Source organism: Mirounga angustirostris, unplaced genomic scaffold (genome assembly GCF_029215605.1).
Source record: "Mirounga angustirostris isolate CCGP_5_RB_7025 unplaced genomic scaffold, mMirAng1.0.hap1 SCAF_1, whole genome shotgun sequence".
Taxonomy (NCBI): Eukaryota; Metazoa; Chordata; class Mammalia; order Carnivora; family Phocidae; genus Mirounga; species Mirounga angustirostris.
Window position 1 is genome coordinate 68017428 of NW_026991709.1, and position 25033 is coordinate 68042460.

Genomic DNA, 25033 nt, shown 5'->3' on the forward strand with positions numbered 1-25033 from the left:
TGGAATTTTCTAAATAGACAATCATGTTGTCTATGAATAAAGACAGTTCTACCTCTTACTCTCTAATTTGGGTGCCTTTAATTTCTTTTCTTGCCTTATTGTACTTGTTAGAACATCCAGTACAATGTTGAATAAGAGTCAGTGTGGACATCCTTGCTTTGTTCTTATCTTAGGGGAAAAGCAATCTTTCACCATTAAGTACAGTATTAGCTATAGGGGTTTTGTTTTGTTTTGTTTTTTTTGGTAGATGCCCTTTATTAAGTTGAGGAAGTTCCTTCTTTTCCTAGTTTGCTAAGAGCTTTGATCAGATATGAATATTGTATTTTGTCAAATGCTTTTCTTGCATCTATTAAGATGATCATATGGTTTTTCTTTTTTAATATGGTATATTAATTTTCTAGAGCTGCTGTAACAAATACCACAAACTGGGTGGCTTAAAAGAACAGAATTTATTTTGTCACAGTTCTGGAGGCTAGAGGTCCAAAATCAAGGCGTCAGCAGGGGCCATCCTCCCTCTGAAATTGTGTAGAATCCTTCCTTGTTTCTTCCTAGCTTCTGGTGGTGACCATCAGTTCTTGGTGTTCCTCGGCATACACCTGTATCATTCTAACCTCTGCCTCTGTTGTCACATGGTGTTTTCCCTGTATGTCTCTGTCTTCACAAGTTTTTCTCTTATAAGGACCCGAGTCATATTGGATTAGGATCTACTGTAATGACCTCATCCATAATTGATTACATCTGTAAAGACCTTATTTCCAAAGTAGGTCATATTCACAGGTCCTGGGGATTAGGATTTCAATTTATCTTTTGGGGGGATGCAATTCAACCTACATATGGTACATTACATTGGTAAATTTTCAAATGTCTAACCCACCTTGCATCCTTGAGAAAAACCTACTTGGTTACGATGTATTATCTTTTTTATTATTTATTTATTTTTTGAGTTGGGGAGAAAGGGACAGAGGGAGAGGGAGAGAGAGAATATTAAGCAGGCTCCATGCCCAGTGTGAAACCTGATGTGGGGCTTGATCTCACAACCCTGAGATCATGAACTGAACAAAAATCAGAGTCAGAGGCTTAACCAACTGAGCCTCCCAGGTGCCCCTGTATTATCATTTTTATATATTATTGGATTTAATTTGCTAAAGTTTCTTTAAGAATTTTGCATCTATGTTCATGAAGGATAGTGGTCTACAGTTTTCTTTTTTTCTTTTCTTCTCTTAATTGAACTTTGTTTAGCTTTGGCATAAGAGTAATGTTGGCCTTGTAGAAATAGTTGGGAAATATTTCCTCTTCTTCACTTTTCTGGAAAAGTGAGTGTGGGATTGGTATTATTTCTTCATTAAATGTTTCATAGAATTCACCGGTGAAGCCACATGGGTCTTGAATTTTCTTTATGGGAAACTTTTAAGCTATAAATTTAATTTCTTTAATAGATATATGGCTATTTATCTGTTTCTTCTTGAGTAAGCTTTAGTAGTTTGTGTCTTTCAAGGAATGTGTCTATTTTATGTAAGTTGTTGAATTTATTGGCATAAATTGTTCATAATAGTCCCTTTTATTCTTTTTACATCTCCATTATCTGTAGTGATGTCACCTCTCTCATTCCTGCTAATAGAAATTTGATTCTTCTCTCTTGTTTCCTTATTTCAGTCGGACTAGAGGTTTATCAATTTTATTGATCTTTTCAAAGAACCTACTTTTTGGTTTCATTGATTTTTCTCTTTTGTTTTTCAGTTATCTATTTCATTGCTTTCTGCTCTTAAAATTCTGTTCTTACGGTTTGGGTTTCATTTGCTCTTAAGGTAGAACAGGAGATCACTGGTTTGAGATCTTTCTTTTCAAAGTAGATATTTTAGTACTCTAAATTTCCCTCTAAATACTCCTTTAGCTGTTTCTCACAGGTTCTTATATGATGTGTTCATTTTTATTCACTTTAAAATTCTTTCTAATATTCCTTTGAAGTTCTTAAGTTGAACATGGGTTATTTAGAAGTATGTTAGTTTCCAAATATTTGGGGAGTATTTCCCATATATTTGTCATTGATTTCTAATTTAATTCTCTTGTGCTCAGAAAACACACGTTGTGTGATTTAAAAAACCCCAAAATTGAGGTATAATTTGCATGGTTTTAATTCTTTTAAATTTGAGACTTGTTTTAGGGCTTAGCATATGGCTTATCTTGTTACATATTACCTGTGCACTTGAAAAAAATGTGTATATGCTGTTATTGAGTGGAGTATTCTGTAATGTCAATTAGGTTAAATTGGTTGATTGCACCAATCACTGATGATCTGTCTCCTTATTCTATCAATTATTGAGACAGATATTAAAATGTCTGACTGTAGTTATGAATTTGTCTACTGCTCCTTATAGTCCTATCCATTTTGCTTCATATATTTTGAAACTCCCTTATTAAATGCAAAAACTCTTTGAATTGTTACATCCATCTGATGAATTGAAATGTCCCTCTTGATCTCTGGTAATATTCTTTGCTCTGAAATCTTCTTTGATAATAATATAGCTACAAACATTTAAAATTTTAATAAAAATAGCCAAATTTCCTCTCAAAAATTGGTATCACATAAGGTTTCCCCCCATTCTAGTCCACATTTATTGAGACTTTGATATGACCTTTCTTCTAAACATGTAATGTTTCTTCTGAATTTGGGATCAGCTAATATTCTTGCCAGGCTTCCGGTTCTCAATATCACAAACGGTGGCTGTTGATAACAGTTCTGTCATCATGTATTTATGTGGGAGTATAGGCCAGGGTTTAGGCATGTGGTTAAGGGGAGGCAAAATTTAGAAAAGACAAATGAGAAGTACTTTCACTGTCAGAGAAGGTGGTAGACAAGGGGGTGTCAGGATGCTTTAAGGCAATTCAAGATACCAGGGCCAGATGAATTAGATCTCAGGGCAGTGATCTCAGAGTCACTATTAATAATTTTTAAGAAATGGAACCTGATAGATGTACCTAGGACTGGAGACAGGCAACTGTACTTATATTTTCAGTGGGTTTTAAAAAAAAAAATGTGTGGCATTCAGTAAAGAAAGTGATGAGTACAGGGAGCTAGAAAGGGTTCACTAAAGACTTATGTAATTCATTCTATTTGCTGTTAGAAGTACCCTATTAGTAGATCTGGAAAGGTCCCAGGTGCTTTGATCATCCAGAGAGAGGTGGAACCAAGTAGGTTGTTAGAGATAAATAGATCCAGGAGATTCTGGCTGGTGGGTAGCAGGCCATCAACTTTAGACTAGGACCTGGTTTTCCTATTAGGTGTGTTTTAACACATTAGGTCAGGCCACAGCCTCTCCATCTGCCTGGATGAGGCAGGAGCAACACCTCCCAACACACCACATTAAGTACTTAGGTCTAAAGAGCCTCTGTTTTGTAGGCTCTGCAGTCACTAGAACTATAAACAGAATACTGGCTAATTATTGTTTAATTATTGCTTAAAAACCAATTGGCACAATACAATCACTGCATTAATTACCCCATACAGCATCTGCTTTCTTTTCTGCTGTCATCCCCATTCCTCCCTAGCCCCTCTCCGCACTTTAATTGAAATTCAGCTTGCTGTAACACCTCCTTTCTCCCGGCCAACTGGATCTCTCCATTCACACGAGGGAGAGGAACAAAACAGAGAAGGCCCCTGGGGATTAGGGAGTTTTGACAGCTGTCCAAGAGGAGCTCAGAGATACGGGCCAAGTACTGAGGCAGGACAGAGACAAATGAGACACAGAAGAGGGTGACAGGGGGAGGGAGAGATGGGCAGGGAGACATCGCAAGAGGAATGAGCGGGACAAAGAGTCACAGAGACAGGCAGAGATGTTTAAAGGGGCGCTGAAAAGGGGGAAAAGGAAACGAAAGGCTAAAAAAGAGAAGAACTAAGGCGAGATGGTGAGGAAAATGCGAGAGGCTCAGGAGGGGAGGGAGACAGGCGAGAGCTTTGTCAGGAAGGAGGGGGAAAAGTCCAGCCTCTAGGGACAGGTCAGTGCAGCTCCGGGACCGGTCTGAAGAGGCGCCGGGCGGGCAGCGTGGGGTTCCCCTCACACACCTGGGTGCCGGGTGGGGCGGAGGACGGCCGCGGGGGCCGCAGCACCGAGGCGCCAGCGGAGAGCCGAGGGCGCGGGGCCGCGGCGGCGGAGCCCCTGGGCGAGCCCGGCGGCCCCGCACTCGCCCGGCGGCCCCGCCCCCTCCTCGGCCGCCTCCTTCGCCGGGGCTTTTCCTGCGGGGCTCAGGAAGCTGGCCTAGCGCAGCCACGAACAATAGCTCGCGGCTCAGGCTCGGCTCCGGGAGAGGCCGGCGCGCGGCCGCCGGAGAGGGAGGCGTCCGCGCCACGGGTGGCCCGCGGCGAGCGGCCGGCCCGGGCGGGAGCTTCGGTTCGGCTCCGCGCTGCCCGGGTCATTGTTGGCCGGGACTGGGGAGCGGGAGCCGGGGGAGGAGCCGGGGAGGCGGCGGCGGCGGCGGTGGCGGCGGGAGCCAGAGGGGGAGCCAGAGAGCGTGCGAGGGAGGGAGTCAGCGAGCGAGCGAGAGCGAGGGAGGGAGGAGGTAGAGAGACAGGGAGGGTGGGAGGGAGGAGGAAAAATAAAGAGGAGAGCGGAGCAGGGCTGAACAATAGAGACAGGCAGACGGGCGAGGAGGAGAGCCAGCTGCCGCTGCTGGGGGAGAGCGGGCGCCCAGGCAGCCCGGACCCCGGCCCCGGCCCGGCCCCGGCCAGACAGCAGGCGGCCAGCGCCCGCGGGGAAGGGGTACCATGGGGGAGCCGGCGGCAGGCGCCCCCAGCCCGCCGCGCGCCTCCGCCTGAGGGAGGCTGGGCGTCCTCTGTCCCAGCCCCGCCGCCCCAGCCGCCCGAGCCGCCCGAGCCGCCCGAGCCGCCCGCCCTCGAAGCCGCGAGTCCGCTCGGTCTGCGGCCGCTGCGCCCCGCGCCCTCCGCCCAGCGGGCGCCCAGCAGCCCTCGGCCCCGGGCTCGGCCGGCCCCGGCTGCCCGCGGACGCCTCCCTCAGTCATGAACCCCCCGGAGGGGGCAGCGGAGGAAGGAGGAGCCGCCGACTCGGACGTGGACGCCTTTTTCCGGACAGGTAAGCTGGGCAGGGCGCGGGGGGCCCGCGGGAGGGCTGCTGCCTGGGACGCGGCGTGTCGGACAAGTTTGGGGAAGGAGGGCTGTTGCTGGGGTGTGCGTGTCGGGGGTCAGTCCTCGTCGTCGGGCTGGAGTTGCGGAGGTTCTTGTTGTTATGGCAATGCTGCTTGCGTTTTGGGGAGGGGTGGGGGCTGGGAGTCAGGCACCTCTCGGCGTTCACCCCACTTGCGGGAGTCGGTGTTGGGGAGGCGGGAGGCGGTCCCCTCGGCCGCCTTTTCCCGGAGCGCGGGGATGGGGCGATGTTGGATCACTTTGCAGCGCGCGGCTCTGCTACCGGCGTCCCCGGCCCCTCCCTCGGCTCCCCCCTCCCCCAGCGCCTGTCAGCCAGCCTCCGGCCGCCCTGGGCTGGCACCCCTTCGGGCCAGGGGCCCGGGGCCCTGACGCGTAGAGTGGGGCAGTGGGGACCGGGAGTCGCGCACGCTGCTGACTGACAGTCCGGAGCCGGGCGGACCAAGGACGGTCATGCCTGGTGCGTGTGGGGAGCCGGCGTCTCCGACTCGAGAGGCAGACGGGGCTGGGAGGGCAGTGGGCGCCTCGGACCTCCTCCGTGTCCTCCTCTTCTCCAGTTCTGGGAACGGATGAGCTTTTCCTAAGAATCACTCATTCCTGGAAGTGTGAGTTAGCGTTCTCCTCATCACACCCACTGAATCTTTGCTTGCCTGTGGTGTATAGAGCCCCCAGATCTGTCTTTACAGCTGTTTGCGGCCCCTGCCCCCTCCCATTCTCCCAGGTCTATAGCTCTTCTTCTTCCCTGGCTTCACAGCCCCTTCCCCAGAACAGACCCCCTCATCTCCCACCACCTGTGGCCCTGTTTCTCTGCCGGCCAGGGATTCCCCAATCTCCCGTTTACCTGTGGCTTCCACCAGTTCCCCATCTCCCACGTCAGGAACCATTTTGTCTGGAATCTTTGTCCCAAGGAGTGTGATAAGTTATGGGGACGCTGCACATCTGCCCTCTCTTTCCATAAGTTGGATTAGAGGACGTGAACTGGTGGGGTCAAGGATCAGGTTAGCTCTGAAGGCTCTTTGCACATCCATCTGTTTCCTAATCTCATTGCCTTGCCCTAGAGGTCATCTCTAGGGAAGAGGGTGGGGTACTTTGTTGGGGAGACTTGTGGCTTTAGAAGTCAAGACTTGGTTGGCCCATATGTTCATTTTCTGGTTGGTCTGAAGAGGAAAGAACTGGAGGACAGGAGCTGATGCCAGGGCCTGGAAAAAAGCAGAGGAAGCCCCTGTTATCCTCTCCTGCTTCCCAGGGCTCAGCCTTGCTTCTCTCCTTCCTTCCTCTTCCCCAGACCTGCATTCTATATATGCATTCTTATCCCCTCTCCCCCCACCCCCATCAGTCTCTGTCTCTTGCACTCACACACTGCCCAGGACCCAAAGCATGGATTCTAAAGAGGCTCCTGACCTAAGTTTATAACCTGGCATCTAGGGGAGAGGTTCCCTGGCATAAGTGATAGCCGGAAACTCTCATCAGGAGGTCTCTCCTGACATCCTCCACCCCCCTTGCCTCCCATCTCTGGCCAAAGTCTGTCTTTTCTTAGCTCTAGGGGAAGAAAACTCTTGGAGTGTGAACCTTCCCACCTTCCCTTTCTGGACCCCACTTTCATCTTTTGGCAACCACTCCTCCTTCCCATCTAAATACTAGTTCCTGTCCATTCTCTGTCCCAGGTCCTTGGAGCTGAGTTCAGTTTCTGGAGGCTTGATAATTTCACACAGTGTTAATGGTGTTAATGGCCTATAATGGTCCAATGTGTTACTTTTCCCAGGGCCTTTCAAAACACAATGTGTGACTTACATTGTCTAGCCCTGGCTCAGATCACAGAATAAATAGCAGACTGGGGTCTGTCTCCTGTGGGACTCCTGTTGTGGATATTCTCCTTCCTCCTTGGGCAGTCTTTGTGTGTGTGTGTGTGTGCGCAGGGGGGTCTGATGTGTACTTAGAATCAGAGAAAGGTTAAATTCTCAATGAATAAGGCTGGAAATAACTGATGACCTGTAACAAGTTGCAAGTCGGGGTGTATACTGCCAATGGCTGGGTCTAGGACTGCCTCCCTCCCATCCCCAAAGGGGTCCTCTGTGCTCTGCTTCCTGATCTTTCCTCCTCTAGTTTCTAGCCTGGGCTCTTGCTGAGGATTCTTAAGCCGGGAATAAGGCCATATTTTGTAACCTTCTCCCTTCTGATTCTCCATCTTTATGGAACATAGCACTGTACTGCTAGGCCAGACAGATTATACATTTATTCAGTTGAACAACCGAGAAAACTTCAAACACATTTACAAAGTCCCTAGCACTAAAGTTACACCTTACTTCCTGGAGGAAAATTTTACATGCATAAGGACCAGACTGGCAATTGCTTTGCCAAAGCCCTGGCATACTATGCTTCTACTAAGGCATGTTTCGAATAATTCTGTCATTTTGATCCCTTACTTGTCCTCTTCTGATTATTTTGGTGTTTCAATTCTCTTGACCAACTGAGTAAGCTGGATTCCCTAGATCTCAAGTCCCTGTACACACACACACATGCACAAACATGCACCCTAGCCCACTATTCTTATATATTGGTGGATTCCATCACAATAGTTTTATTGATCATTTTTATGATGTAGAGGAGGCCAACTATGGGAACTGGGAATAGAAACCAGTTGGAATAGAAAACCATCAAGGACCTTTCAACTCCTACTAGGAGCCTTCTGCTGTCCAGGGTGCTGTGGAATACAAAAGAAATATTCAAAGTGGTCTTTGATCTAGAAGGACTTTTAAAAAGGAGTTTGACAATTATTGCTCACTTGGAGATTAATTAGTAAACATTATGGTTCTATAAGATAAAAAGTTGACAGAACTATAGACGAAGTAGAATCAAAGGTAGTCCTTGAAGGGGGCTAGAGAGTGGGAGGAACAGCATGGGTAAAAGGCACAGAGGAGAGGAATTTGGGACATTGACATTGAGGTTCCCGGGCACCAAATAGAGGGGGTAGGTTAGGGAGTAATAGGACATAGGGATAGGTAAGTGGGGCAGGACCAGATAGGGAGAGTCTGGGAAGCCCAAGAGAGGATTTGGGTTTGATTCAGTCAGTAGGGAGTCATTTTAGGTTCTTGAGCAAGGTACTTCTTGAACAAAGTGGCATTTGGAAAGGTTAATCTGGGGGTAATATGAAAGATGAAGTGGAGAAAAGAGAGAAAGAATCCAGAGAGATAGGACAGTGATTCAGAGCTGAGTGGGAGGGAGCTTGGTCTGGGTTGGTGGCGAAAAGGATGGGGAGTCAGGGACAGCTCTGAGAGACATTTTCAGAGGTAGAAATGTGGAGATTTGTTGACAAACTAGCTATCGGGGGTGGGGGTGGGGGGAGAAGAAAAGTAAGCCTCTGAGGAAATGGAAGTAGCTGGGTTGAGAGTGTAGAGGACTAGCAGTGTGCCAACTGACATGGTCTGACTGAGGATAGGAACCGGTTTGCGGAGCAGATGATGATGTTGGCTTTGGAGGTCGTGAACTAGAGATGACCGATGGGGCCAGGTGGAGCTTTTTTGTGGAAAAAATGGGACTCAAGACAAGAGCATAGGCAGGAGATTCTGGCTGGTGATGTGGACTTGGAAGTCTTCTGGGTCAAGGCTGGATGCAGCTGAAGCTTTGGCTGTCAGACGGAGGGAGTGGAGGGAAGAGGGGAAGGACTAAAGTTAGAATTTGGGGGAAAACCCCTTCTTTGTAACATGGCAACAAAGGAGACTTGATCCTGGAGACCCCAGGGAGTCCACGTGGGATCTGAAGTGAAGACAGGCTGCAGACAGGTTGAGCAAGAAGAGCGCTGGGTAAGTGTCACTGGGTGTGATGAACACAGGGCCACTGCGAGCTCTTGGGAGCACAGTATTAGAAGAGACAGTCAAATTAGGGATGTGGGGTGGTGGGTAGGAACCCATTACTTGCACAGTTTATCAGTGAAAGGAAAAAGAGGTTGGGCGCCAGTCAGAAGAAATGTTAGTATCAAGAAAAGGAGTTTTCCTTTTTTTGCCAGGGAGTCCGAAGAGGTTTGTAGGTGGAAGGGAGAAAGCTTATAGACAGGGAACACTGAAGATGCTAGATTAATTGTTGCATTAGATATCTGGAGAGGTGAGACAAAAGTAGGTTCCCTAACAAATACAAGAGCTTAGTTTTGGTGAGCAGAGGAGAAAACTCTTTTTTTTTTTTGAGACTAAAAGGAAAAAAGAGTTAAGAGGGTAAGTGAAAAGAGATTGATGTGGAAATATCTTCTACCTCTACCTTTCTGTTGGGCTTCGGTCCTGTGAATCCAGACAGTTTCAACTGGAGTCTTTGCTGCCACTTGGACTTCAGCCAGCCTCAGACTCAACTCAGTGTGTCTTTCCAACTCCCCACACTAGCTCCTTCTCTTGTGTTCCTTAATTCTGTAAGTGGCATCTCCCCTCTCCCAGTCATGATAATTAAAACCTTGGTATTGTCTGTGAGGAGTTTCTCTCCTCTAATAAACCCTATTGAATGATCTTTCATCATCAGCCCTTGTTGTTCATCTTCAGCCTCGGCCCTAGTCCAGGACCTGTTATGTTGCCCATGGCCTCCTTTCTTGTCCCATGGAATTTGCTCTCTCACCCCCACTCCAGGTTAGCACCTGCAGGCAGATGGCACTACTTTTATCACATTGCTGCCTGGTTTATGAACCTACAGTGACTCCCCAGTGTCTTCAGGGTCAAGTCCATACTTCATAGCTCACCTCCAGCCAGGCTACTCTTCTCACTTCCCAACGGCATCATCTACCCCTGCACCCCCACTCTCCAAATCCAACTCATTCTTCAAAGACTTGAGCCACCCCTCCTTCTTCTGGGAGCCTTCACAGATCACAGGACCAACTGTATTCTCTGAATTCCTAAAACACTCACTTGTTTATACTCATTTTCTCACTTCATTGGTGGTATTGTATTGTTTTTAGGCCTTTCATACACATAAGGCTTATCTCCCCCACTGAAGTTACTTGTTATTTGCAGGTGAGGAAAAAGATCTTTTAAAAAAGCTTGTGATTCATCAAAAACAAAAACAAATCACCTCCTCCTAATATAGGTAAAACAAACATGGTAAAATATAAGCAGTTGTTTGTATTCACTATATGATTCTTCAAATTTCTCTCTCAGACAATAACCTCATCCCACTTGGACAGAGGAACTGGACATCATTATGCCCAGGTCATCAAGACGATGTTATTTTGGAATAATACCCATTGTGTGCAATTCTTAGAGTAAATATCACCACTCCGTCTGTGCAATGCCAGGCACTGAAGGGGAGTGGTTTCTTTTGCAGCAAAGGAAAACGTCTCTTTTTGACACATTCTTGATGCCCCAGAATGATGCTTAATTCAATGTTTATTGTTCCTTTTTGATTCTCCTTCACTTGCATCCATCATGAGTTGAGCTTTAGGTCACATCATTTTCCAGGAACTTCCTGGGGAGTATTGAGAGGACTTTGTTGTCCTAGAGATGGAATGTTGTTAATATTTCTAATATTGTATTTGTACAGGCTATTTCTATTAGCAGTAATCGCACCTTGGATAAACCTCATTGGCTACGGTACTGCTACTGCGCAAAGCTATATACAGGCTATTTCTACAGTAATATATTTTAGAACATATCAATGGCATCCAAGCTTCATCCTGTGCCACCAGTCATCAATAACTTGATTATTGGCACCTTCTGTCCAATTGTGTTTGATAATCCTTTGGGGAATAGAAGAGGTGTTAGAATAAACTGAAGCTATAGAAAGTGATAAAGGTGAGAAGGTGATAAAAATCTCCCTGACTGTAAATATCAGTAAAACACTAGAACCGATGACCAAGGGGTCCTTCTCAGATGTTGGAGAATTAACACTTTTACTTTACTTTCTGCTTCTGGAGGTAGGCAGTATGGTATGGTATGGTGGTTCTCAACTGGGGGCAATGTTGTCCCCTAGGGAACATTTGGCAATATCTGGAGACAGTTTTTTGATTGTCACCACTTGGCATCTAGTGGGTAGAGGTCTAGCGTGCTGCTCAGCATCTTATAATGCACAGGACAATAAAGAATTTTCCAGCCCCCAAATGTCAATAGTGCTGAGGTTGAGACACCCTGGTATAGCCAGAAGATCATGGGCTTTGGATCAGATAGGCCTGGCACTAACCAGGGGTAGAATCTTGGGTAAATTGTTTAATCTCTCTCATTTTCAGTCTTCTGCAAAATCGGACTAAGAATGCTTATTTCACAGGTTGGGAGGATTAAATACGAAAAATGTATAAAAAGCATCTGGCCATTTCTGACACACAGTGGTAGCGCAAGACATTCTAGCTAGTTGCCCTTGTTGTTCCTGCTTTTTTAAGTGAACATGCTTATGCAGAGGCTGGGGGATCTCCAGAAGAGGTGTTGTGTGGGGCTTTTGCTAGGGGGTGGGAGAGGGTGCCAGAGAGGTGCATGATGGAGTTCAGGAATCAGGAGGCTAGGGTTTGGGCTTCCGCTGTCTTTTATTCCTTCATTCAATCATTTGTTTGACAGATATTTATGGGGTGCCTGCTGTGGCTGTGTACTGTGCTATGGGAGTGTATAAAATCATTACAAGAAAGAATATAGAGCAGGAAGGGAAGGATATAAATATGCCCCTTCAGGGAGCACCTGGATAGAAGGGGTGGGAAAGGAAGACAAGCCTGTGAAGGAGGCTGAGAAGGTCAGGCAAGAGAGCAGGAGGTGAACACTCCCCTTTGCACTACTCTACTTCTCTGAATGACTTGGGCAAGTGACTTTAACATCTGTGTAAGATAAGGATAATAGTCCCCTCTCCGCTTTCCTGCAGAGGGCTGCTGAGAGACTCAAATAAGATACTATATGTGAGGGGCGCCTGGGTGGCTCAGTTCGTTGAGCGACTGCCTTCGGCTCAGGTCATGATCCTGGAGTCCCGGGATCGAGTCCCACATCGGGCTTCCTGCTCAACAGGGAGTCTGCTTCTCCTTCTGACCCTCCCCCCTCTCATGAGCTCTCTCTCTCTCAAATAAATAAATAAAATCTTAAAAAAAAAAAAAGATACTATATGTGAAAGGTCTTTATAAGTTGTACGTTATCCAAGTATATGTAGATAGTTCCTTCTAAATCGAGCATTCTAGTACTGCACATGCCCCTTCTGACAAGCATGATTTTATTTAATCTGACCTCTGTGGGACCTTGCCAGTCCAGGAAGAAAGCAGTCCTTCTCAATTTGGTTTCCCAAAGAGACTGGATGGGGCACCCTTGTTACAACAGGTCAGGACACGCCTGTTCTCTCCCCCTCCGCGAAAGTATAAAAATGCCAACCCCCCGCCCTCGAGGCCCTGGCACACTGCCCTGTGCCTTCTGGAGGAGCCCAGCGAGAATGGAGTTCTTGCTTCCGCCAAGCCTCAGGTGGGTGCAGTGAATCAGTCCTTTCCTGTTCCTTCTCTGTCTGCATGCAGTTCAGACTCCTCCTGCCACTCCTTTGTGTGTGAATGACTGGCAGCAAAATAACTAGGAAATGATTGACGGCCACAGGGCTGTTGGATCAATAGAGCTGCTTGAAATCGTGTCTACGGAGGAGTGAAGGAACAGAAAGAATCAGCTGGGAGGACAGAGGAATTAATTCAAGGAAGTAGAGAAGAAATTGTTGGAGAACTAGCTTTGTCTCCTCCCCTTCTGCCCAAGGCCTACTTATTAGAAGGGAACTGGACACTAGCTAGAAAGCATGGATACAAGGGATAAACAGGTGGCAGAATGAAAAGTGGCAGATGAACTGCGCTCTCAAGGAAGTGGTTACTTCTCGAGCTGAGGCTTGAGGAAGGGTAGGATTTAGATGGGGAGGACAGCAAGTGTGTTCCCAGGCTGGAATGATGTTAGAAGGAGGTATGAAGACCCATGGCGTATTTGGGCCAGTAAATGGTCTCAGAGGATGCAGGTGGAGGTTCAGTGGGACATAAAACTTAGAAGGGGGTTCGGACCAGGTTGATTAATCACATTTACAAACATATACTGGGCTCCCAGATCTTAAAAGGCTTTGGCAGGCCAAGGAGTTTGGTCTTTATTTGCAGTTTCCTTTTGGGAGCCACTAAAAATTTCTGGGTAGGATGGGGGCATGATCAGGAAGATAAATCTGGCAGCCCTATGGAGGGTCCATTGGAATGGGAGAGGAACTGCTGGCCAGCACTGGATTAGGAGACCACTGTGATGGGGGGGTCTGAACTTGAGATGCCACAGTGGGAACGGAGAGGAGGGGGGTGGATGTGAGGGACCTCTTGGACATAGAGTCTATGGGACTTGGCAACTTGGATGTAGAGGCGTCAAAAAAGAGGCAGTAATCAAGGATTACTCCAAAGCTTAGAGCCTGGGTGACTGGGAGGATGGAGGTACCCTAAATGTAAATCAGGAGTTAGGAAGAGGAGGAGCAGCTATAGGGACGCAGGAGGAGAGGGAGGGTTTGGGAGTTTACTTTGGGACATGTCGCATTTCAGGTGTCAGTGAATAAGCTAAGGGAGGTGTTGGTTCTGTAGGCGGGTAAGGAAGGAATCTGGAGCTTTGGAGGGAGGCCAGAGCTGGAAATATAGATTTGGGAGATATCTGTAAGAAGTTGTGGCTGGAATTATCAGAATAGATGGGATAATAAATGAAAAGCATATACAGACTTAAGGACAGAGGGCCAAGGACAGGGCTGTAGGCGCAAGCGTAGGGCTGGAGGAGAACCAGGGGAGAACAGTGCCTGGAGAAGAATGCTGCAGAGAGGTTGAGGGAGATGGGGACTGAGCATACAGCCTTGGTTCTGGAAATTGGGGGATCATTGGTAACCTTTGAAATAACAGTTTCAATCATGTAGGAGAGGTGGAATTCAAATTGCAAGGGGAATGGGGAGTGAGTGGATGGGAGGAAGTTGTGGGAGTGCATATAGATGACTCTTTGGAAAGGTTTGGCTGTGAAGGGAAGGTTAAAAATAGTGAGGTAGTTGGAGATGGGTAACAGTTGAGGGGAGGCTTTTTTTAGGTAGGGAAGATATGTGAATACCTAGGGGTGGGGAGGAGGGAGAAGGCAGGGATGAGGAAGAGAATGAATATTTAGGAAAGAGAGAAGCAATAGTTGGAGGAAGCTCCTGGATGGGCCTGGAGGTGTGGATCTCAAGGTCAGCAGAGGGGTGAGCCTTGAGCCAGAGGAGGAGGTGGTATAGGAAGACCTTAGTGAAGTAGCTGGCTGGAAAGGCCCTTGGCTGAGGGCACAATGTGCCTGATCAACAGCCCCCGTAGAGAGAGCACCCGCTGGTTGGAGGTCCAGGGGCTGCTGGTGGTGTGCTTGGGGAGGGTTGCCGAAGCTGAGGGCAACTGTGAAATGGACGAGCTGGGTTGGCATGGCCCTAGGAGGCCCTTGGGCAGAGAAGCTGGAGAGCCGGCTGGGAGATCCCAAATTAGCAATCCTTTTAGAAGTGCTGGTGGCTTTCTTTTGCAGGCGGAGGTGGGATTGGCTTCAGCCTATGGTGGGGTCTGCAGAATTATCTCCTACAGGGTCTGAGGCAGAGAGGCAAGTCTCTGCAGGGGAGGGTAGGTAGATCCAAGCAAGAAGGTGTCAGGCAGCTTTAGGCAGTATGTCTGTTGAGGATGGGACGTAATCTTGAATTTCCAGAGTTTCCTTAATGTCTCTAGAAGTCCTAGAAGGAAGAGGAAGCAGAGTAGGGCTTATGGGAGAGCCTCTTGTACATTCTTCTCCATGAGGAGGGACCCTTCACATAAGAGGGAAGATGCCAGTGAGCATGGCCCCAAAGCATTTTCTCTGACTCATTTTAGGGCAAACCCAAGAACTGTCATCAAGTGAGGGGTCTTATGTGGCCATCCAGAGGGGGGAAGAGTAGGAAACAAGGGACTGGCATTAGCATAAGGTGGGCTATGTGGGACTGGGTTTAGAGTCCCTAGACTAGGAGGAGGTGGGATTTCCTTAGGTGTGGCTCAGTCCCTGAGTCTTAGTCTTAGATCAGGAATTTACCAGTGGTGTGGCCTTTTGTAAGTTACAGCCTCTCCAGGCTTCAGTGTCTTCATCTGTAAAATGGGTAAAAAAAATCCTTACCTCTCAGAATTGCTTGATATGTATAGATACAGTATATATTGTGATATTTATGTGCATATTATAAATAGTAATAGAAATGGGATTACATTATAATAATAGAATATAATTGTGTATGTATGACTGTATTACACATATATTACAATCATATTACTAGTTAGATGAATGTTTTTATTTTCCAAATGATGAAATTATGATGCTTCAATAGCTTCCTTCTCTCCTCACCTCCCTTCCTCTCTTCTCTCCTTCCCCCTTTTCCCCCTTCCCTCCCTCCCTCCCTTCCCTAACAGTGTAGAGATAGATAAGGATGGAATTTTTAAGCTTGCATTTACAGTTATTCCAGGGCATGGCAGGCAGGGACTGGGAATGTAGCTAAAATCCCCACCTTTTACACTCTTACCCCGCAGTGAAGGACAATGGGCATCTCTGGGGGGTGGGGAAAGACTATTGAGTTGGCAGCTGGACAGTGGGCCTAGGAGGAGGCCCGGGAGACTGGCAGATGGCTAATTGGATGTGACAAAGGGGGCTGGGAGGAGGAGTCTGGGGTCTCCTGGGGGATTTGTGTCTCTGACTTCTTACTGTCCTGGAAAGGAGGTTGTGAGGAGAGGGAGGAGTGGCTCCAGAAGCAGTTGGGGAAAAAGATTGGCAGGACTCCATGTTGGGTGTATGGCCATGGAAAGACAGAGTGCCATTGGGAGTAATGTCACAGCTTTAATTTGGTGGGTGGGTGCAAGATGTTAAGTCTCTTCTCTGTACCCCAGTGCATTGACACATAACGTGCTCAGATACTCGGATATAAAGAGAATGCTTAACCAAATATTGGAACAGTATAATTTTCTAGCCATTCTTTTTGATCCCAACCAATGAGTTTTGACAGCCTAATATCATTATGACTTTTGATGAGAACTGGACAAAGAACTGATCAATTTTAGCAGAGTATCAGATTTCAGTGAACGGATCTCTTCATTCATTCTTACACTCATTCATTTAAGTGTCAAACACTTGCTGGGCACCTACTAAGTGCCAGGCGCTGGGAGTACACAAACAAGTGAGAAATAATCTTTCCCACAGGAGGCTAACAGTCTAGTGGGATTGACTGACACATAAACAAACGATCTCGGTGTAGCATAGTAAGCGCCCTAAAGAGGATTGCCTGTTATACGTTGAAAGTAGAGAGGAAGGACCAACAGCCTCACCTGGATGGGTGTGGGACTCACTGAAGACGGGGGTGCTGAGGATGCAACAGATGAGGAGGTGGTGAAAATGAAGACAGACCACTTCTCCAAAAGTCTGGTAGTAAAAGTAAGGAGAAAAAGGAACTGTTAATTGAAGGGACATTTTGCGAGTACGGGTAGTGTTCGGTTTCTTGATCACAGTGTGATCTGTTTGTAAAATTTCAGAGACCTGTAAACTTATGTGTGCAATTTTATGCATACAAATTGTACTTGAATAAGGACTTTTAAAAGGTGATCAGGTCCAGTGATTTTTTTTTTTTTTATTGTCAGAGAAAAATCTTTGAATGTTGAAAAAGTCATGGGAGGAGACAATGGTAGAGATTAAAAGGTAGTTTGTGGGTGGGTGAGATACCAGGGTGGGTACTAGCTTCCTCAAACGTCGGAAAAGCATAAGATTCCTGGTTAAGAGGTTATCTCTAGAATGGAGGGATAGTTCTTCCTCTGTGGCTATGAGGAAAGACCAGGTTGTTTATAGGTCAGATGGTAGAGCTCTTATTAAACTGACCTCCATCTTCTTCGCAAATGGGGGCCAAGGTTATCTGACCGACTGAGGGTTGCTGAGAGCCTGAGAAAAGAGGAGGTGAACTGGATCCATTCGCTGGAGAATGAGTGAGAATTGCATGAAAGAATGATCTGTCCATTTGAGTTTGGAGTGGGCTGGGTGTGCAGGCTTCTGCATCTTGCTCAGCCCTGAAGGCTCTGGAGTGGATTCAACAACAGTGGACTTTTGAGTTCTTGGGTGGTGACTTGGACAAGATGTGGTGTGCACCAGACTTGTTTGGAAACTAGCCTCTTCCCCAGACCTTACTAAACATTGACGACTCTAGGCTTTTTGGAGGCCTCGCCCTAGAAAATGGTCATATCTGGTTTCCCCATATAGGCTGTGCATACCTTTTGCTTTGGACTTGTTTGTATTCTTCTCAATACCCAGATCAGTGCCTTGTGGATAATATTTGCTTGCTTAGTATTTGTTGGCTTGATTTTTCTAAAGAGCTAGTTATTGGTGTGTAGGTCATTTGGGAGTTTTATAATGAAACACTATACTAAGGAAATGAATCATTTTTTTGTGGACAGGCAATTCTACTTTAAACAAAAAGACTTATGAAATCAATATTGACTGTGAAATATAGCCTATAACTCTTGTTGCTTCTGGATTAATTAGAGGGGGCCCCTTTTATTGCTTGTGATATTCGTGTATTTCAGAGGCACTGGAAAACTAAAGATGCACTCTTCTTTCAGAAAAACCCAGGTAGAAAGTTCAAACGCGCAAATGGATTAATCAATATTGAGTGAGTGTCTGCCATGTGCCAAGTATCGTGCTAGATTTTAAGGGTACTCCTAAAGATGGGCAGCAAATAGTCCCTCTTTTTGAAGAATTTATGGTCTTGTTGAGTTATGGGGACTGATATAGGAAAAAAATGGCTAATTGGAGATCAATCAGAAAGGGAGTTTCACTCATTCATTGATTCATTTAATATGTGTTTATTGTCTATAAACTAAAAGATAATTAACTTAAAAAGTGGTAAACAAGGTTTCATTTAGGGAGATTTGATTTTTGGTATAGTTTCACAGAACATTTATTTTTTATCCTGAAGTTATTTTTCTATTGTAAAAGTAATGCTGGCTCACTGTAGAGTATTTGGAAAATATGATGATGTGTAAAGGTTAGAAAGGTCACTGTAAACCCATCACCCAGAGACAACCTCTGTTTGTTAATTTGAGATATTTCCTTGTGGTCTTGTTTCCTATGTGACTTTCTCCCTTGATCTGTGGTTTGTTTTTTGATCATTAAATTAAGGTGAAAAACAAATTGGGGGGGGTGGTAGACTATTTCCTAAATGCAGCCATTTTTCCCAATTAATGTAAATGTATGATACACCAGACATTCATAAGCCAATTACCCTTTATACGAGGATAACGTAGGAAGACAGAGGATCTGCTGGTTGTTTGGAGGGGTAAAGGCATTGACACTTATTGTTGTAACAAATAGTGATGCAAAACAAAAGTACAGTATCTGTGGTCAAAAGTGAATGCTCTTTCTCCCTCTTCCTCCCTGATGTTAAGATAAATTCAACAGACATATATGCCTGTTGCATATAAAAATGCACGTTTATACAAATGCATAGCTAGCTTTCTTATTGTATTTAACAAAAAGAGAACCGTGCTATGCCTGTTATTCTCCACCTTGCTTTTATCACTTTATAATCATGGACATTTTTCCATGTCAGTACATATAACTCTACCTCGTTTGTTTTGAGAGTTGTGCTACATTCTGTTGTATGGATGTGCCATGTTTTATTTAACCATTCTCCTAATGATGGACATTTATAACCCAGCTTTTCTGTGGGCCAGTGTTTGATCTGGGACATTATTTTGTCCAAAGAGTAGCAAGAAGGGTCACCCATTATTTGATCCTTTTCAAAAGTGACTGCAGGATAACTATAGGTTCAACGTGTTTTTCTGCTTTTATCCTCAGAAGAGAGGGAGGACAGCCAGTCCCTGTTCTCTGAAGGATAACTTTCTATGTAATGTTTAAGGACACTTTGGTTAGTGACATTTAAATAAATGGTCCAGGGTATTAGCCTCTTTTGCTGTGTGCCTTTAAGTGACTTAGGAACCAGATTTGCAGGCACCAGTAGCCAAAAAAAAAAAAAAAAAAAAGCCACATGTATTCTGTGGGCTGGAGTGAAAGTTAATTCCAATACCACAGGTATGGAAGTGCTTTAGGTTGTGTGTGCAAAAGCCATAGTCTGTGTTTGCCTAGAAGAATCTAAGGACGTGATTTGAGAGACCTTGGTTTCCAATTCTACCCACCATTAATTAGCTCTGTGACTGGGCCAAGCCAGCCAACGTGTCCGTTTTTACAGATGGGGCCTCTCTTTCCTCATCTGAAGAAAGAGGTAAGCATACTTGTTCTGCCATTCCTCATAAGAATAGTATGAGGTCAAGTGGGATAGTAGAAGGAGAATGCTTTGGGCAGACAAAATTGCTGACAATTTTGTCAGCTGCCTTTCTCTGGGCTCTCCCTTGGTTTTGAGTGTGGTTGAAAGCTGAGCTAGGGGACTTGGATGGGAGTGACAGCCCGCACTGCATTTGAGGACTGTACATTTTTTCATGTCTGGTAGGAAATTGGCAGCACCAGGGATGGAGTGAAACGTTTCATGATATGTTCCATTTGCTTTTGGAAGAGACACGTGTATAAGAATGGAAGAGTGGCTCACCTAACTGCCCAGAATGGCTGAGGTTTTCTTTCTGATGGGTGACAGTGTGGCTCAGTTGCACACTTACTCCTTATTACCCAAATGTGTGAAGGAAATGTAGATGTTAAATTTTCTAATGTACAGCTCCTCTTTCTCCTGAGACCCTACCCCAACTTGACTAGTTTATATCAAGTTTTTTTTTTTTTCTTTCTCTTCCTGGATTAGGTTTTTTTTGATGATTGTTCTTTCAGGTAAATTGCTCAGTCACCCAGATTTCCTCCCACTCTCCCACTTCTCTTTGGAATGGGGTCTGGTGTAGAGGTGTACACATGAACTTGTGGTGGTAGTGGTGGGGACAGGGAGAGAAGGGTGCTCGGAGCCTCTGAATCATGACTGGTCTGGTCTGGTCTGATCCTTGTACTGGTACTTGCAAAGGAGTGTGGCTAGACCTGTCTTGCTTTTTGGGGTATTGTGTTGATACTCAGCACTAACATTCATATTCTGACTATCTGCCGGTGGAATCAAAGTTCTGACCCCAGGCCTTTGTCTGGTCACTGACTCTCTGAGCACCTCGGAGTACCATCATCAGAGAACAAAGTAATATGTGGTTCCCCAGCTCACTCAGTGCCAACTGTGAGAAGTCAGAAGCTCTGAACCTGGCTCACCTAGGTAGGTACCCACCTTGGCCAGTGTTGTGCCTTCGTCCCCTCACCTCCACACCATGTGGATCATGGTGTGTGACTCATTGGTAGGCATTCTCCTAGAGGCCCACATCTTCCTCAGAAGTGGTCTTAGGATGCCCCGGTGCCTTCACACTTACTGGGGTATTATCTTCTAAAGCTGCCTCCCTACAATCTGATTGGGTGTTGAGGTGGGCTTATAGGAGGAGGCCAAGACCCTGGAGTCTGATTTCCTAGACTGAAATTTTCCCATGTTCCCCTGATGCTTGATCCTTCCCTCATGGCAAGAATCTCTCTTATGTCTCATCCTGAGTACTCTTTACCTCTTATTTAAAGTGACCTCAATGGTTAAGTCCACCCAGTCTGGATCTTGATATGTTAATGGGAGTCTGAGAATTCAAGCAGTATACTAAAAAAATCCTATCCTGGATGTCAAGAGCTGAACATTGATGCTTTCTCTTTGTCTGCTACTATAACTAACCTAAACTTCCATGAGGTAAATAGATGCTTCTGGCAAGAGTAAAGGGAGGTTAAATATATGTTAGGACATGTGAAAGAAAAAAATACATTTTAAGAAGTATTACCCAATAACTCTGGGGAGAAAAGTTTAGAAATGGGGCTTCATGAGGATTCCATCTATACACATGAGTGTGTTTGTGTGCGCATAAACATTCAAGGGTGTGACGATGTTGATTCTTCCTGCAAGCATGTAGGGAGCACTTCTGACGTCCCTTGCACTGTGGTACAGAGGGGAGTATGGTACAGCCTCTGTCTTCAAGGAGCTCCCAGTCTTAGGAGGGCGAGAGGGTGGCAGTGGATCATATACAGAGCCACACTGCCGGATCCTGCTTTCCCAGAGGTTGGTGTGTCAGTCTGGTAAACACAACTGATGTTTCATTTAGAGGCCTTAATGGGCCTGGGGTCCCCTTACCTTGCTTGGTTCTGCTTTCTGAGTCTCTTCAGTCCCCTAAAATGGCCAGATCTAGTCAGTTTTGCTTTTCCCAAATAAAGCTAACTCCTTTAACATCAGCCTAAGTTTCTATGAACATACTCTATAGAAAGGCCATGGTAAACAAGATCAATTTAAATCGATAATAAATAAAAAGAAAATAAAGTCCAATTCAGGTCTTGTTGCTCTGCTTCTTCCATGATGGAGTTGTTTGTTGTTTTTAACTAAAATTCTTTCATCTCTTTTAGCACAGGAAAACTTCCATATTTTATATAGTGCTTCTGTTCCAAGGCTCCGGGGCTCAAATAGCCCTAGCAGCTATGAGCAGTTTCTATTTTGACCAGGGAAAATGGGAACTCTGGTCTCTGTGAAGGTGGCCGAAACTGGGAGACTGACAAGTCAGTTGGGCCAGGAAAGTACAGAGCAAAAATAAAAAAGCAGGTAAATGATGACGCCAGATGATTGGGTCCAAGTAGAAAGAGTAGTAGGCTGGCTGCCAGGAGAACAGTATTATTATTGATAAGCTTGGTAAATCCCTTTCCCTTTCTGAGACTGATAAGAGTGTTGAGCTAATTGGGCTTGAGTGCATTCTGAGCCAACTGGACAACAGAAAAGCCAGCAGGGATAGAAACTAAGTGGTAAGTAGTCTCAGGACATTTATGCCCTGCTTCTGTTTCCATCCTTCTGAGGCTTTTTGTCTCTGCAGCTAGAGACTGTATAGTCAGTCCACCTGGTGTCAGAGCTCGTAAGTGACCCAGCATCCTTGCTCGGTAAGGATGAGCTCTAATTTCCTTGGGAGAGTCATCCTGGTGGTCAGTAGTGGCCTCAAACTATTTTGGCCCTTAGAATATTTTGGAAGAGGGCGCCTGGGTGGCTCAGTTGGTTAAGCGACTGCCTTCGGCTCAGGTCATGATCCTGGAGTCCCTGGATCAAGTCCCGCATCGGGCTCCCGGCTCGGCGGGGAGCCTGCTTCTCCCTCTGACCCTATCCCCTCTCATGCTGTTTCTCTCTCTCTCTCTCTCTCAAATAAATAAATAAATAAATAAAATCTTTAAAAAAAAAAAGAATATTTTGGAAGACAGACCACGTTTCTGGGACTTCTGGGCTTGTGTTGAAAAACCTACACTTTCTCAGCCTGTTCCTTTGGATCCCAAGCCTGTAAGTAGAGATGTACATTAACACCCTAGATAATACCTTTCCTCAAGGTTCCATCAGAGCTGCTCTGCCAAGGCACAAGGAGGACTAACTTACTGTTCTTCCTGCCAGGTCACGTCCTTGAACTTGTCTTCTTTTGAGTCAGGTAGAGAAGATGGTGAAAGCAATCCAAAAACCCAGCCCAGCCACATCATCTCAAAAGGAGGCACTAGGCAATTAAGCAGCTATTTTGGCTTTCTTCTACGTTTCCTTCCACCCAGAACCCCTTCTCCTTTCCTGCACATTCTTTAGACCATCAGAGAACTCACATTTTGATAGAGGGAAACATTCCATTTTTAAGTAGTACACTAAAGCATTCCAGGTACATGATATGACTACACTAGTGGAATGCAGGGGCACAAATTGGGGAGTGGGGAAGCCTATTTAGGCAGATGTGGTGGTGATCATAGAGGAAGTTGTACTTAAATTGGCAATTGGAAGATGAGCTCATTATCCAGAGTGACAGGGTGAGGAGGGGCATTCCTGGCACAGGGAGAAGGGCGGGCAAAGGCAGAGAGTTGTGCAAGGTCATGGAGAGTTAGACGTTAGGAGATGCATGTGAGATCTTGGATTTTCATATTCCAGGATTTGGACTCTATCCTGTAAGCAGTGGGGAAGCATAAAGGATTGAAGTGATGGAATAAAAATTATAACTTAGGCCAGGACCGTATTGGAAAAAGGGGCAAAATTGGAGATAAAAATTCTAGTTAGGAAACTACTGAAAGATAGTTGATGACACAGGGGATGTAATGGTGGTGGGTTATAAGGTCGAAGGGGAGGTAGAGTCTCAGACAATCAACAGGGTTTTGGCTTGGGTTGTGGGTAAAGGGTGATAGTGCTTTCACCAAGCCTGGCACCATGGGAATGACACTGGCATCCGAGGAACATTTCACAAGCTACTAGAGCTTTCTACTGCGAGGGGGTTTAGCACTGCTTCATTCTTCTACTTCTTTAAACATTTTGAATATAAAACATAAACAAAATGACTGAAGGCTGGACAACCATATACCCAGACATCTTCTCCCATGAGGATGGTTAGTCTGCATGCCCATGTATGTGCATATATGTGCTTGTGAGCACATGTGTGTTGTTGCTTATGGTTTGGATGCAAATGTGTGTGCTACTTCCATCATACTGGGTTCTCAACACAGTATCATTTTTCAGCATTAAAATTCCCATCACCTCCCAGAAGTGCTCCCTTTAGGATCCATTTCTGCTTGGCTCAGTGTGCACAAACATTCCAGTGGGATTGATTGCTTGTGTCAAATTAATTTTTTCCCTTCCCAGGGAGTGTCTGCCATGTGCAAAGTGGGGAAACCCCTAGGCCTCTAGCCATGTAAAGTCAGGCTTGGGTCAAAATTGGCCTAGATGGCCACAGAGGCTGCACCTGGATGCTTAAGCCACTCTCCCCAGCATGCTTTGTGACTGTTCCTAGGCAACAGGAAAACTTGAAGCTGGGTAGAGATGGCTGCAGATGAGAAGCTTGCATCTTTGCAGTATTAGCTGTGGTACAGCGTCCTCCTCTATGTCCCATTTTCCTGTTACTAATTTCTATAAAGCTTGCAGAAGTCTCTGGAAGCAAATGGAGAAAATGTCCCATTTTCCTGTGACTAATTTCTATAAAGCTTGCAGAAGCCTCTGGAAGCAAATGGAGAAAATGCTGACTATCCTTCACCTGACTGCTGGGCAAACCTCAGAGAGGAGCCCTGGGGTGGTTTTCTTTTCGGCCCCAGTGCTGGTGCTTTCCTGTAGTTTTGGTGGACCCTCAGAATGGACTTTCCAGGCCTTTTCCTAGCAGGTAGCCCTGAGTTGCATGGTGTTTAGCCAGCCAGTCTTACCACATTGTGCCTGAATCCAGACACCAGATCAGCGGCCTTTCCCATAGTTGGAACCATTGGTTAACTGACCTGTGTACACCAGGGTGGTCTAGGCTATACTATCTACTGATGAACTAATTAGTATCTCAGCAGTTGAAACTTTGTGAGATGTGTAATAAAGGCTCCCTGAGAATGGTTATGTATTCTTTTCCTATAACCTGAAATTCTGGAAGTCATGATTAGCATTCATTAACTCTTAAGTTCAGCTTTGTAGGTTATGGTTATCAGTAGGTCCAACCAAAGTTTTCTCATGAGTTTATTGTTTCTAGTCTAGTTGAATATAGCTCTTTAATGAGTGCGGTTATGGCAAATATCTTAGCTCATTCCATTAACCACTAGCCTTCATAACCTTTGGAACTTTAGGAAGTCTGGTGAATTCCTCATCCCAAAGGGTAAAATGCGAAAATATCCACATTATCTGGTATGGCAATTACTTCTTTTGGTGCATGTATGTGGGGTTTGGATTCCATTTGCCAAGAACTTTTATTACATAAATCAATAACAAATGATTTTTAGCATTCCCCAACAGATTCTGTAATGTATCACTTCTAGTGGAGGGTACACATCAGACTTGGTTATACAATTTAATTCTCTATAATTCTCATAGAATCTGATTGTAATGTCTGGTTTTTGAGCCAGGACAGTTGGACTGCTGGAAGGGTACCGGTTTCACAGAAGTCTGCTAAGC

General features: G+C 45.6%; 1 protein-coding gene and 1 pseudogene across 13 annotated transcripts in view; one reads left to right on the plus strand and one right to left on the minus strand.

Moving 5' to 3' along the window:
• Positions 1-4567: 4567 nt before the first annotated feature.
• KALRN (kalirin RhoGEF kinase) overlaps positions 4568-25033 on the plus strand; it is a 655214-nt gene continuing 634748 nt past the window's right edge. For 5 of the 13 annotated variants that reach the window (XM_064571764.1, XM_064571776.1, XM_064571770.1 and 2 more), the window contains exon 1: positions 4571-5084. In XM_064571764.1, coding sequence (XP_064427834.1) covers positions 5012-5084 — 73 coding nt within the window. In that variant the 5' untranslated portion in view covers positions 4571-5011. Of the gene's footprint in view, positions 5085-25033 lie in introns of all 13 variants that reach the window. The other 8 variants (XM_064572015.1, XM_064572061.1, XM_064572104.1 and 5 more) reach the window with 2 other exon arrangements.
• LOC123834937 (U4 spliceosomal RNA) lies at positions 10628-10734 on the minus strand (annotated as a pseudogene).